At 41.4% G+C, this 13,031-nt stretch overlaps 1 protein-coding gene across 2 annotated transcripts in view; it reads left to right on the top strand.

Moving 5' to 3' along the window:
• Nucleotides 1-18: 18 nt before the first annotated feature.
• WDR26 (WD repeat domain 26) overlaps nucleotides 19-13,031 on the top strand; it is a 32,909-nt gene continuing 19,896 nt past the window's right edge. Inside the window, exons 1-7 of one of the 2 annotated variants that reach the window (XM_062606033.1) lie at nucleotides 19-869; nucleotides 2,455-2,554; nucleotides 2,670-2,726; nucleotides 9,243-9,379; nucleotides 9,961-10,058; nucleotides 10,859-11,015; nucleotides 12,554-12,610. In XM_062606033.1, coding sequence (XP_062462017.1) covers nucleotides 511-869; nucleotides 2,455-2,554; nucleotides 2,670-2,726; nucleotides 9,243-9,379; nucleotides 9,961-10,058; nucleotides 10,859-11,015; nucleotides 12,554-12,610 — 965 coding nt within the window. In that variant the 5' untranslated portion in view covers nucleotides 19-510. The remainder of the gene's footprint in view (nucleotides 870-2,454; nucleotides 2,555-2,669; nucleotides 2,727-9,242; nucleotides 9,380-9,960; nucleotides 10,059-10,858; nucleotides 11,016-12,553; nucleotides 12,611-13,031) is intronic. The other variant, XM_062606034.1, reaches the window with a different exon arrangement.

Raw genomic sequence — 13,031 nt, 5'->3', positions numbered from 1 at the left:
GCCCGGACTCCATTAGGCTGCAGCTGGGCTGAGAGGAGACAAACCCGGCGGGCAGCAAACGGAGCGGGCCGGGCGCCTGGGGCTGCCGGCCGGGGGCTCAGGGCAGCGGCGGCCGCCATCGCCAGAGGGAGCCCCGAGCGGGCGGCGGCGCTGCCTCCGGGACCCCCGGGGGGCATAGGGCTCCGCTCCGCCTCCCCTCACCCCCCTTCCCCCTCCCCCCCCGCCTCCCCCTCCTCGCCCTCCCGGCTTCCCACCACGGCCGCTCTCGGTGAGGAAACTCTGGCCTCCGCTTCCTCCTCCTCCGACTCGGACACCGGCGGAGCCTCCCCGCCCCCGCGGAAGAAAGCCCGGGCCTCCCCGGCGGCGGCGGTGGAGGGAGCAGGAGAGCCCGGGGCTTCCGCGGGCAGAGCAGGCCTTACCTCGTCCCAGTCCCTCTCGCTCCCCGCCGGGCTCGCCCCCGCCGCCGCCCCGCTCAGAGGCAGTAGCAGCGGCAGCGGCGTCAGCAGCGCCATGCAGGCCAACGGGGCAGGAGGGGGCCAACAACAGCAGCAGCAGCCGTCGCAAGGGCCGGTGGGCCCGGAGCTGGGCTGCCTGAGCGCCCAGAACGGCGAGGCCTCGGCAGGCACGGCTGCCAGCGACCAGCTGGCTCACGCCAACGGGCTGCTGCCCTCGGCTAACAGCGGCGGCGGCAGCAGCCCCGGTGGCCTCAGCGTCAACAACGGGGTGCCCGCCGCCGGGGTCCCCGGCCCGGCCTCCGCGGAGCTGGGGGGCGGCGGCGGCAGCGCCCTGAAGAAGAAGAAGCGGCTCTCGCAGTCTGACGAGGACGTGATCCGGCTGATCGGGCAGCACCTCCACAGCCTGGGCCTCAAGTAAGTGCCCGCGGCCTCGGAGGCGACGAGGCCGCGGTGGGCGAGGGGGAGGGCGGCCTGGGGGAAGGGAGTGGGGGAACTCCTTCCCTCCCTGCCCCGGCCTGGTGTCCTGACAGAAGGGGTCGGGGGAGGCCCCGTACAGACGCCCCGCCGTCCTCCGTCCGCGGGGAGGGGGCCGCAGGAGGCCGATGGTCCCCCCGGAGGATGGGCTGCCCGAAGCGGGGAGCTGGGTCGGGGGAAGGTGAAGGGACCTCTGCATGGGGATTAGTGGCCAAAACTGCCCCGTCGCAGGCTGGTAGTCCCCAGGGAGGAGAGAGCAGCGCCTGCCTGGGTGCGAGGCGGAGCGGTGGGGCAGGCCCGCACGCAAAAAAAACCCACAACATGGAGCCAGAGATGTGTTTTCCAAGCCTGTGCCGGTTAGCTCGGGTGTCCGCGAAGGGACAGGCCGGGAGCTTCCTCTGCCAGGGATGGCAATATGGAAGTCGAGTTGCACACCGATAAGGGTTGATCAATACAAATGTGTTAGTAGGGGAGAAGTTATCTGGTAAACATAATGGAGTCCGAGCTTGGGGGGGGGGACGGACGGGACGGGGGAGGGACGGCTATTTACAGATAAGCTCAAAAATTTGGCTTGACAGCTCCGAGGAAGAGAGCACAAACTAAACTGCCACTTAAATAAGATGTTTGGTTTCGCTCTGAAAACCTTCACCCCTTCGTAAATGGCGAAGGCCTCTGAAGGTTTGCGCTGGACACATGTTTTTGATAATAATCTTATCTGTAGATTAGAAAAGAGTGGTGTTGGCTCTTCCTTAAAATCAGAATAGGAAAAATAATTTCCCAGTGGAGTAGGGCAAGTCTAAGAATTTAATCACAATGCTTGCTTTGTGAGTAAAGCTAAAGCCAACACGTCATAATTTTGGAAGGAGGTTAGAGAAGTCCTCTCAAGTCTTCACATAGTTCCACAAAAGAAGTCTCCAAAACACTGTGGAATGCGTCAATAATAAAGAACTTAGCACATAAAATAAATGGTCTCTGACACAAGAGGCAAGTTTACAGCAGCAGACAACTCGTGACTGTTCATAGACGACACTACAGTAAATAAGCTATTTTTAGTGTTAAGGGAGAGGGCTATAGGTTCATGACTTTGTTTATTTTATGTTAAGGAGCCAGTCTTAATATGCGGTGAAGAAAAAGTTAGGCCTGTTGCAGATGTAGTAGCATGTTCTTTTTTGGGGGGGGGGGGGGGAGGGAGGCAGGGGGTAGTAGAGTGTAGGTAACAGCTTTCTAGTCTTTATCTTCCTTCATGAAGTTTATCTTCTGTGCAGGGATGGCTGGTTTTGGTGGCTGGTAAGTCACATACTTTATGGTACTTCAGTGAAGCTTTCAAGCTCATTGACAATTTGCTTTAGGTATAGGTAGCTGTTTACATGTCTCAGGCAAGTTTTTGGACAAGCATCTGAATCTGGTCATAGTAGTCTTACTTTATTAAAGCTGCTTTTAAATATGGTTAACTGTTATCATAGCAGGCGGTATATTTGTGAGGGTAAAACTGGTCAGGTTTTTTTACACTGTATCTCTCCTGCAGCCAGACTGTTGATCTCCTCATGCAAGAGTCAGGATGTCGTTTAGAACATCCTTCTGCTACCAAATTCCGCAATCATGTCATGGAAGGAGAATGGGATAAGGTAACGTAGGGCTTATAGGACTGTATTAACCACTGTTTAAATTTATAGTATCTGTGAGAGAATTCAAAATCCACTCTCCTTACATATTTTTTTTTTCTTATGCCGATTTCTACAGGCTGAGAACGACCTGAATGAACTTAAGGCCTTAGTGCATTCTCCGCATGCAATTGTGGTAAGAGGCACACTTGAACTCTTTCAGAGCTGTATAGTTGGACTAATTGTAGTGGTGTAATCTTTCACTATGGAGTTGGTTGTCCGTAGCTCTTATTTACTTTTTTTGTTGACTTTAAGCAGCTTGCATGCTATCTCAAATGTCATACTAATCTCAACTTTTAAATTCTTTTTTAGAATGTGAGATAGGAAGCCCAAAAGTATTGAGGCTGATGTTTGGTATACTGAATGCTAAAACTTTGTTAAACATACTTAACTGATAAAATAGCCTGTAACAGTCCTAAAATAGGTGAGTTTCTGCAGAAACTGCTTATCTTGAATACTAATTTCAAACTTGAAATACTTCTCACCATCAATGTGTTTATGGGAGCTAGGCTTTCTTGAGGGAAGAGAAGTTTAGAAATGAAATGCAGTAACGCTGATAGAGTTGGCATTGTAATAGCACATTACAAGAAGGTAGAGGCTGCTATAGAACATGAGCAATACTGTTGCTTTTCCAGATGGCTTCTACAGAGCAAATGCATTTGTAATGCTGTTTGGGATTATATTTAGAGTTTTTGTCTTTGGCTGTCTTTTTTTACGTTGACCCTAGGTATAAAAGGTTAGTAGGTCCTGTTACTTGACAATTACAACATGTGGTGTTACAATTTCAGTTACTTTGAGCAAAGTGTGTCTTGGTTTGATTTTTTTCTATCTTTAGATGAAAGTCATTACCCAGAGTGGTTAGGGTTAGCTCTTCAAAAGGGCTTGCTCTGTTGTGTTTAAATGTTTATTCTAACAAAGTTAGAACAACTATGGTTACTTCGGAAGAAAGCAGTAGCAAGGCTTTTTGAAGTGTGTGTGACTGTAAACAATGAAGGATCAGCTGATGGCTGCTTAGCTCTACTTCTAGCTGATTCATTTGTTGTCAAGACAATTTCCTGTCTGGTGGGGGAGGGAGAAAAAGAGAGAACAGGAAGTGAAGTAGGAAAAACAAATGTTTAACACAGCATCAGAGGGTACTGGACAGAAGTTTATGTTCTGTTCTATTAATTTGGTCAAAGCTTAGCACCTCTTATTTAGACTAGTATTTCACTTTCTCTTTTCTCAAGACTTGATATAGGCAAGATTTACTGTTCAAGTAGTTTAGAATGTTGCATGCAGCTTTCAGTAGTTTCTGGAGTCTGAAAGTGTGAAACCACTGTATGTGAATATGAATGGTCATTTGAAGCAGATTTTCTCACGTTTTTTGATTTACGAAGTTTCTCTGTAGTATTGGAACTGTTTTACATGTATGGAAGTTGAGGTTTAACTGAGCATTGTACTTTTTAGAGAACATAATTTGAGAAAAAAGGGGACATTTTCCTTTTGTTTTTGGAGGGCTCTGAAAACCTGCTCTTCTTGAATGTTGATGTCTAACTATTTGAATAAAACTTGGTGCAATAAAAATAGTTGGTTTAGACTGACCTTTATCTGAACCTAGTATTAACTGTCTTCTCTTCAAAGTTGTTCTCCTTTATATAAACTTCATATAATTTTAAACAGATAAGGGTATTAAATGTCTTTACATGTGTGTGTTAGTAAGGCAATACTGATTTGCAAAGATAAACAGAGCACACAGGAGTTCAATCGCGTGCGCACTGTCTTCACCTCCTTCCCCACCCATTTTTGTACCTGGTTGAAATTGTGGGTGGGTATTCGTAAAGTCAGCACCTGGAAAACTAATGGAAGATCATTGCAGGTGAGGAGGGATGCTTTATCCTCTGTAGGTAATCCTGACTGCAGTAAAGTCAGAGCTAACAAAGATAAGTGTGATTAGGTAAAGTTCAAACAAGATGCTGCTGTAGGTAACTCTTTAAAAAATGGAAAATTAGATTTCATGTTTCCTGACTTGTGACTCATAGTGTATGACTAGATGTTTCGAAAATGTGTGCGTATAAGAAGAATGGGTACCTAAAAGTTTGGATGACACAGAGGGCTTAACAAAGTAGGGTGTGTGAGTGTGTGTGGTTGGTGGTTTGCATTTGGTTTTTGGTTTGTGGTTTGTTTGTTTGTGTTTGTTGTTTTGGTTTTGTTATGTGTTTTTGTTTTTGTTTTGTTTTGGTGTTTCTTTTTTCCTTATAGTTAATATGACCTGGAGAAAATAACCAGGATACGTAGCTGCTTTTGAAATGTCTGATCAGTGAAGGGGATGCATATGTATTTTGAAAATTCTACTCCTGTTTTAATTTTCTTATTTCTGCAAAGTGCTGTAAGTTCTGCAGGTAAAAACACTACCCATGAAATGGCTGCTCTCAATTTGTAAACCTTTGATGCTGTGTGGTAATATGTTGGGGGGGGGGGGTGCCAGTCTGCTATTGCTATTTGTGTCAACACAACTGAGTGCTGTATAGTATGTGCTTAGTCATGTTTACTTTTCCAGCGTATAAGATACAGCTGTCTTGAGACAATCTATAGGAAAACTTTATAGTTGATTCAGGAATGTTATTTTTAACTTGAGTAACACTTAGGAAATACCAGTTTCTAACAAACCAAGGTTATGCTTACTTTGGGGATACTCAAGTATATTGTGGCGTCTATGTTTGGTAACTAATTGAACCTAGGAAGAAATCTGGAGGTGATTCCTCTATAATAGTCATCTAGAATATACTTCTAAATTGTCCTCTTTATTTTCATTTACTTCAAAGGGCCTTTTGCCCAGTTCTGGAGGTATGCAGCCTGTAGGAGGCAATGCACCAAAAAAAGTGATTTATTATCTTGTTTGAGCAAGTGCTCCACCTGCCTGTATGGTGCTCTTCTTGCTACCAGCATTAAGGGCATGGAGTTAATTACTCTGTAAGTGATAGGATTTGGTATGGTTGAAGCCTTGTTAAGTTTTATAGGCCAGAATATTTTTCTGCCCTTTATGTATCGAATCTTACATATAAGTTTTAGATGGCTTGTAAGTGCTTGATGGTTTTGTAAAACACTGATTAATAAAGACTACAAAGTAATAAAAATTGGGGTCTTAGTTCTGCAGTCTATAAGTAGATAGCTGCTGTGTTGAATTTGTCTTGAAACATCAGCTGATAATTTCAGCATGTCTCTTGGTTATTCTCTTCATTTCAAAGAGTTCTTTCAGCAGTGTTTACTTATTTTGAACTCTTAGTACAGTGATAAACCTGTTGTGGAGTTTAAGATTTGCAGGGCAAAAATAATACCAAAATATAACCCTAAAATTAGGTTATGTGTTTTACTCCTTAAACTTCTGAAGATTTGCTCCTCTAACCAATGATCGAAATGGCTGTTTCTTGACTGTGATAGAATGCTTGTCCTATTATTTTCATAGGCGTGTTGCTGAGGATTTTACCTTCAGTTAGAGCTGATGACCCATGGTGCAGGCAAAACTTCCTAGAATTAAAGATTTTACAAGGGCTTTGCTGCTAACAATTAGGACAGTGGAGTAAAGTACTAACTGTTCGTGTTGGTAATCGAAGGCTGTAGTTTGAAGAAAGCAAAATGGTAATAGTACATGCATTAAAACAAAAAATCCCCCCCATGTAAATCTGTTAACTCTTAGTTTTGCCCCAGGGTGATCAGAGGTTCAACTTGCGCTTAAGTAACAGCTTTTAGAAACAAAAAAGTAATACATGTTATCCTCACACTCACTATAAAGTGAAAAGAAAGGATGAGGTTGTAATAAGTGAATAAGGTCAACCAGAATGGAGTGCTGAAACTGTTGTACTGGACTCTTCTGTGGGCCCTATAGTGAAGAATCTTTGCTACTAGCTAAGCAATGGTGATGACTGGATTTAACTGGTTCAGTAGTAAAGCGTGTAAGGATGTTGAATTTCCATTGCAAACACTGAGATGACAACAAGTCCCAGGCACTTCTGTTATGTTGTACATGGTATAATTTGGATTATGGTAATTTTTGTTTTGCTTTTTTGGAAGGCAGCTAAAGAATATAGAGCATGAGTAAGTTTTTCTTGTGGGTGTATTGTGTCAGATTAGTTTTATACTTGTTCTGTTTTACTTAAATAGCGGCGTTTGTGCTTTAAAGTTGCGAGTAGTGTAAACAGTTCTCCTTCCCTCTAGAAGAGTTGTTTTGGCTCTAGAAGGGGTGATGTATTCAAAACAGTCTTGTCTACCATGAGAAAGTGGTATTGGAAGTAATTAACAATACTATTAGTAGGGCTTTTAAGTCATTGAGAGAAAATTAAGACAAAATTCAGTTGTTCAGTGAAATCTGTCGGCAGAGTCAATAGTTGCACAAAAATAAGGAGGCTGCGAGTGTCCTGATACAAAAAATTACCTGAGATAGGATGTCTCTGGAGTGTGGCTTTTGCCTTAAGGAAGCTTTATTTGTGCCATTGTTTGTGTATGCTGTAGGGCAATCAAAATAGTTTATAAAATCTATTTAATTTCCCTATCAGCACTTTGCTGTAGTCCGTGACTTTTGCTTAGATAAGTTACAATTTAAAACATCTTATCTGTAATTCTCCATTATGCTAACAGTAGACTCCTGCACAAAGTATACGGTTACTGTGTTGTTCCGGAGGCCTTTATATTCCTAATATGCCAGTCACACATGGCAGTATTGACTTTTCTTTGAAATCATATTTTCTAACCCAAAACTGAAGTTGTAACTCTTTGGGTAATTCGGCAACATGCCAGGTCCTAAAAGCAGGGAGGGACAAAGATTAATTAGATCCAGATACAGTTACCACACTTAAGGGAACGATGATATAAATTTAATAAATATTATATGCAGTGAATCAAGAAGGAAGAGTTGGAGACATTATAGTTTTATTACAAATTGGAGGTATCAGACTATTTTTTCTTTCATCTGGTGATTATCATCGGTGTGAGGTGTGAAAAATGGTATGCGAGCATCTCCATGCATCCTTGTGAGCACATGCGTAGCTGCGAGAGGAAGCTCTTATCCCTCCTGCTGGTAGTGTATAAGCAAACAGTGTGAGGCCTGCTGGCCTACTGCATGGAATCAACCACCAAGGCCATAAATAATTGGGGTATCTTTCTTTTGGTTTTCTGCATGTCAGAACACCAAAAAATGTCTCGCCTGGAGAAACTGTACAGTAATGTTCTAACAATTCCAAATTCAAATAAACAAAAGAGCTGGATAGGGAATATAATATGGGTTTGCCCGTCATACACAGGACAATAGAGTACTACACACGTGTTTGAACATCAGTCATCTTTACTGTGTAATGTTTAATGCTTCACAGAGCTGTGTGGCAAGTTAATAGCACTGTATGTGGAAATGTTATTTTTTCGAAGAACAGAACATCTCTGGAAGCTAAAACTGCTTTATGTTTGAACTTTGGATTTTGCATATAGTAAACCTTAAACTTTCATGTAAACTTTAGTATGATAGGAGCGTCTTAAACTTCCTGATTATCCTTCTACTTAGGGAGGCTAATAGTGTGTTTGAAACTAAGTAAACATTAACCAAATATGAGCATGAAAATAGTGAGGTGCTAAGGTCTGACAAAGCAAAGGAAATGGGAGATTGAACTTCAGGTGTATTCAGTGGAAAAGCACATATAATTTGCTGCATTACTCTTCATTCTGTTTCTCACTTATATGTCTAAGAATGTACATCTTCCTCTTGTAACTTAGTCTTGTGGACCAGAAATGTCTTTTCTGTCTGATAACTGCTAGCAGTAAAGAAGGAATGCAAACATATGATAATTGGTTTCATCTGGAAATAACCAAACCGTGTTTGTACAAAATTGGTATTAGGAATTCCTAAGACTTCAGGCTTTTCTAATATAGTGAATGAATGTATGATTTTCTTCTTTTATATTAGACAGGGATTTTTATATATACAGACATTAGCAGGCCTGATTTTTATTTCTTTTTGCTTTTAAGAAAACAACCAAAAAACTATTCAGGATGAAAGGAACACTGTGAAATAGCAGTGATTAATTCTGAGAAGTTATTCCCAAATATAGGGAACTGGTTTTTCCTGTAATCCTGAAAACAGCACCCAGGGAAAACAACTTGACATGGAACTACAAAACCAAACCTCAGGCAGCGTCAGTTTGTTACTGCTGTATGTTACGCAGCTATGCAAACAGTCCATGTCAGCTCCCTATATATGCAGTATGAGAACTTGTTGAGTTGTCCTTTTGTGTTCTGTGCTGTCATGCAGTCTTAAATATGTGATTAGCTGCTTTTGGGTGCTTTTCTTGGTAGAGCGTGAGATTGGGAGGCTGTCTAATTCAGGGTTTAAAGAGTGGTAACTGAAAAGGGAGTGAGTATGAAAATGAGACAAGGTGAAGGGGGGGGGATCTGAGAAATGAGGTAGGAAGATACTTGTAACCCCATAAGGCAGGAAGGAAATTCATGGATAACTTAATTACTAGAATGTTATTGAAAACCCGACAAAAAGAAATTGAGTAATGAAACATTACATATAGCTGCATTTCTGAAGGGCATAGTAGAATGGTTTCTACTGTTCTGTTTAGGCTCAAACGTTTTCTGAAACTTCAGTCAACCTTTTTCCCCTGACTGCTGCTTTCTGTCATGTCAGAGGATGAAGTTTTTGCTGCTGCAGCAGAAGTACCTGGAATACCTGGAGGATGGCAAGGTCCTGGAGGCACTTCAAGTTCTACGCTGTGAACTGACGCCTCTGAAATATAATACAGAACGCATTCATGTCCTCAGTGGGTAAGTGTTTGGACTTTGAGAATTCTCTGAGTGGAAGCTTCTAAGGAATCCCATAGCTTTTGATAGCTGGCATCAAACTATCAAAGCTGTTAACCCTGTTGATTAATAAGCTATAATGAGATATTCTAAAATGGTGAGTAAAGAATTCTGTTCAGTAGACAGTATTTTGGTTTTGATGCTTGGAAACAACATGATTATGATTTACTTTTATAATACTAGAACCCAAATTAATACGTATGTATATATGGTCATCTGAGCTTGAGAGTTACTAGCCTGGTACCTTATAATTGAATAAGTAGGTGAATATAGTCTTGTTTGTTTTTGCCTGAAAAAAGACGTTTCTGCCTTTCCTAAAATCTGTGGTTTGCTTTCTCTTTTAATTACCAATTTGTTAATGTTTGTTCTGAAGATTATGCATGTTTGTGTGGATTAGTTCCCTGCCTCTTTTCCTGTCAGTCTTGCTCTTAAGTCACCTGTTTCCCAGTTCATTAAGAATGTTATGATATATATCATGCTTAAAAGTTAAAATAATGGTTCCAGAAAGACTTGGTCTGTTGGTGTGTGTGCGCTTTTTTGAACAGGTATCTGATGTGCAGCCATGCAGAAGACTTACGTGCAAAAGCAGAGTGGGAAGGGAAAGGAACAGCTTCCAGATCTAAACTTTTGGACAAACTCCAGAGTAAGATGTTCAAGTGTTTAGAATTTCTTCACACCTCTGTAAATCCAGTGCATCTTACATGACATATCCCAGTAAATTAACTGCATTTGCTAGTTGTTGGGTTTGTATGTCTTGGTTAATGGGGATGCTTTTAGGTGCCTTTACCCTTTGGTCTTTTGTGTCTAACCTTTTGCTGTCTCTGATAAACTATTTGTAATAGGAGCTCTTATTTCCTAGCTCTGCTGCATGCAGCAATAGTATCACTTGGTGATCAAATGTGTGGTTTTGAAGGCTGGGGAGGGGGAGCGTTTTATAAATCTCAGCTATACTGAAAGGCTGAAACTGCGTGATGTAGTGGGAACGCTAGTGATACTAGTAAGGGTTGATAGTGATCTTAGACTTTGCTAAGAATTATGGTTTCTCCTCTCTTGTGGCTGGTGTAATACTATGTATCAGAGTTGTAAAGCTCATGGTATTCTTTATTTTGACATAGAGAATTTCTTGAATGAACACAGCTGATACTGTTGTCTTACAATTTTACAGGTTTTGTTAAATACTGGGGTTTTAGTTAGCTTGTACAAATGGTGCTTTTTGGCCAGGACAACATACACTATAACTCTGCTTTCCACAAGTTTGTGCTTCTGATTCCAGGTGTATAGCTGTAAATTTGACAAGCTGTGTTACTCTTTTCCTGGAGCTTTTAAGCTTTGTTTACTGACTTCTCTTCCAAGAATACTCAAATCAAAACATGCTCTTACATGTAACTTGGTTTTGACATGTCTTTTTTTGTTCTTCTTCCCCCACCCCCAACTCTTTTAAAGCATACCTACCCCCGTCAGTGATGCTTCCTCCAAGACGTTTACAGAACCTGCTACGTCAGGCTGTGGAACTACAACGGGACCGATGCCTGTATCACAATACAAAACTAGATAGCAATCTAGATTCTGTCTCGCTGCTAATAGATCATGTTTGTAGTAGGTAAGAAACCCTTGTGACTTATAAAATGGGCAAAAGTATCTTTTCTTTGTCTTGAAATAATCTAATTGTACTTGCTGTTAGAAGAAACATGAAAACTATTATGAGTTGGTTTAACAGGAGGTGGCTGGATAAAGACTGTTCTCATTAAATGAGTAGTAGCAAGGAGTAGAGAAGGTGTCTGTAAGAGACTTGGGTAGCTGGATATGGGGTAATAGGGTCAGACAGAAGCTTTAAAATTTTAATCAGATGGGTATAAATACAATATATTATATGCTAATCCATAGCAACTTGTTTAGTTTTGGACAACCAGTCTGTTTATTCATCAACATGTCATTGGTGTGTTTTGCTTTGGTTTGGGTTTGTTTGGCTCCCCCCCACCACCACTGGAGAATCACTAGTATGTTACTTATCCAGACTCTGTTCAAGTTTACTGTGATGCAGAAAGCCTGCTGAAGCATGCTCATGAAGCTAGCTTTCATCTTTTAATAGTGGACAGCGAGGTGCTTTTAGACAGAAACATTAAAACAGAGTGGAAATGGGCAGTAGACATTTTGTTAACATAATACATCATACGAATGATAAAAAGAACTATTTTCTACCTCAGTGTAGCTTGTGTAGAAAGCTGCTCTGCCTGGTGTAATAATGGAATGAGGGCTAGACCATCTGAAAAAATAAGGGCTGCATACAATAGCCTTATGTTTGTTCGTGTGAAAGGATAAACTTTGGCTTACAGGGGAATCGTTTTCATGTTAAGGTTAGCTCATCTGAGAAAGTTCATTAAGTTCTGATAAAATTTCTTACAGCAACTTTCTGAACTGAGCGGCTTTGACTTACACTTTTAAGTTACCTGGAATCTGGTTTTAAGGTGCAGAGTACCATAATACTTCAGTGTAGCCATCTTAAATGTTTGGGTACTTCATGTATTCACGTAACTTTTTAAGACTATTGTCTAGCTTCCAGTTTTGCTACATCACATTGTTTCAGCAGTGTTTGTGCACAGAAATTTGACTGTTCCCCATTGTAAGAGATACTGGAAATGATCAAATACTGGAATTGTGGCTTCCCTACTTCAGAAAGGAGTTTTAAAATCAGACAAATGAAAAGAGACTTCATTTTGGTCCTTATACAAGTATATAAATAACACTGGATATTCTGTAGGGGGTTTGATGTGGTCAGTCAAACCCCAGAGAGCTTTCAAGCCAGTTGTAAAAAGCATAGTTTACTGAAGTCAGACTAGGTAGAGCTAGATTAAAAGATACTGTATGTTACAAAATCTGGAATTGAATTTCACCCATCTGAATCTTACTTGCTGACATAAAGTTTCTCCACAGTGTGGGTGTGTTTTTTCTGGTTGGGTTTTTTTTTTTTCACCTAATGTGCTTCCTAAGCTTGTATGTTTGCTATGTATGCATACATAGATATTTACAACTATTTTAGTTAAAAACAAAATCCAAAAAACATAAAAGAAGCCCAACCTACTTCAAAATTAAGGCTTCCATTCTGTCCTCAACTCATCCTATTGTACCTACCTATTGCAGGGGTCTGAGATCAGTATGTGGTGCGCTGTACATGCTGCCATGCTTGGGCATAATGAGGTGAGTTAAAGACAGTGGAAGCCAAATTTTGATTAAACTGACAGAAGTAACTGTAGTCTAATAGCTTAGCCAATTAAAGTTCTGTACTACTTAAATGATAGAACACTGACAACTTTCCCTTTTTTAGTTGAAACTAATCTGCTTTGGACTTCTGGCAGTATTTTGATCAAGCATGCTTGAATTGCACTAATAGGTACAATTTTTCAACTAAAATTTAATCACTTCCTAAGAGTTGGGAGATAAAAGGGAGAAACTGCTGGGAGTGCAGGTGAGGAATTTCATCTTACTGTATTTTAGACTTTGATAATAGAGAATTGATGCTCTGGGGGATAATTTTGGGTTTTGAGAGCCTTCAGCCTAGTTGGGGGTTTAGTTTGGTCCTGTAGTGTCGTTCCTCTTTCCTGTCCTGTCCGAACTGAAT

The sequence above is a fragment of the Pezoporus occidentalis genome, unplaced genomic scaffold (assembly GCF_034315485.1).
Source record: "Pezoporus occidentalis ecotype Australia unplaced genomic scaffold, CSIRO_AGI_Poc_V1 ctg93, whole genome shotgun sequence".
In the NCBI taxonomy this organism is placed as follows: domain Eukaryota; kingdom Metazoa; phylum Chordata; class Aves; order Psittaciformes; family Psittacidae; genus Pezoporus; species Pezoporus occidentalis.
The sequence above is the reverse complement of the archived record's forward strand: the minus strand, read 5'-3'. Positions and strand labels throughout refer to the sequence as shown.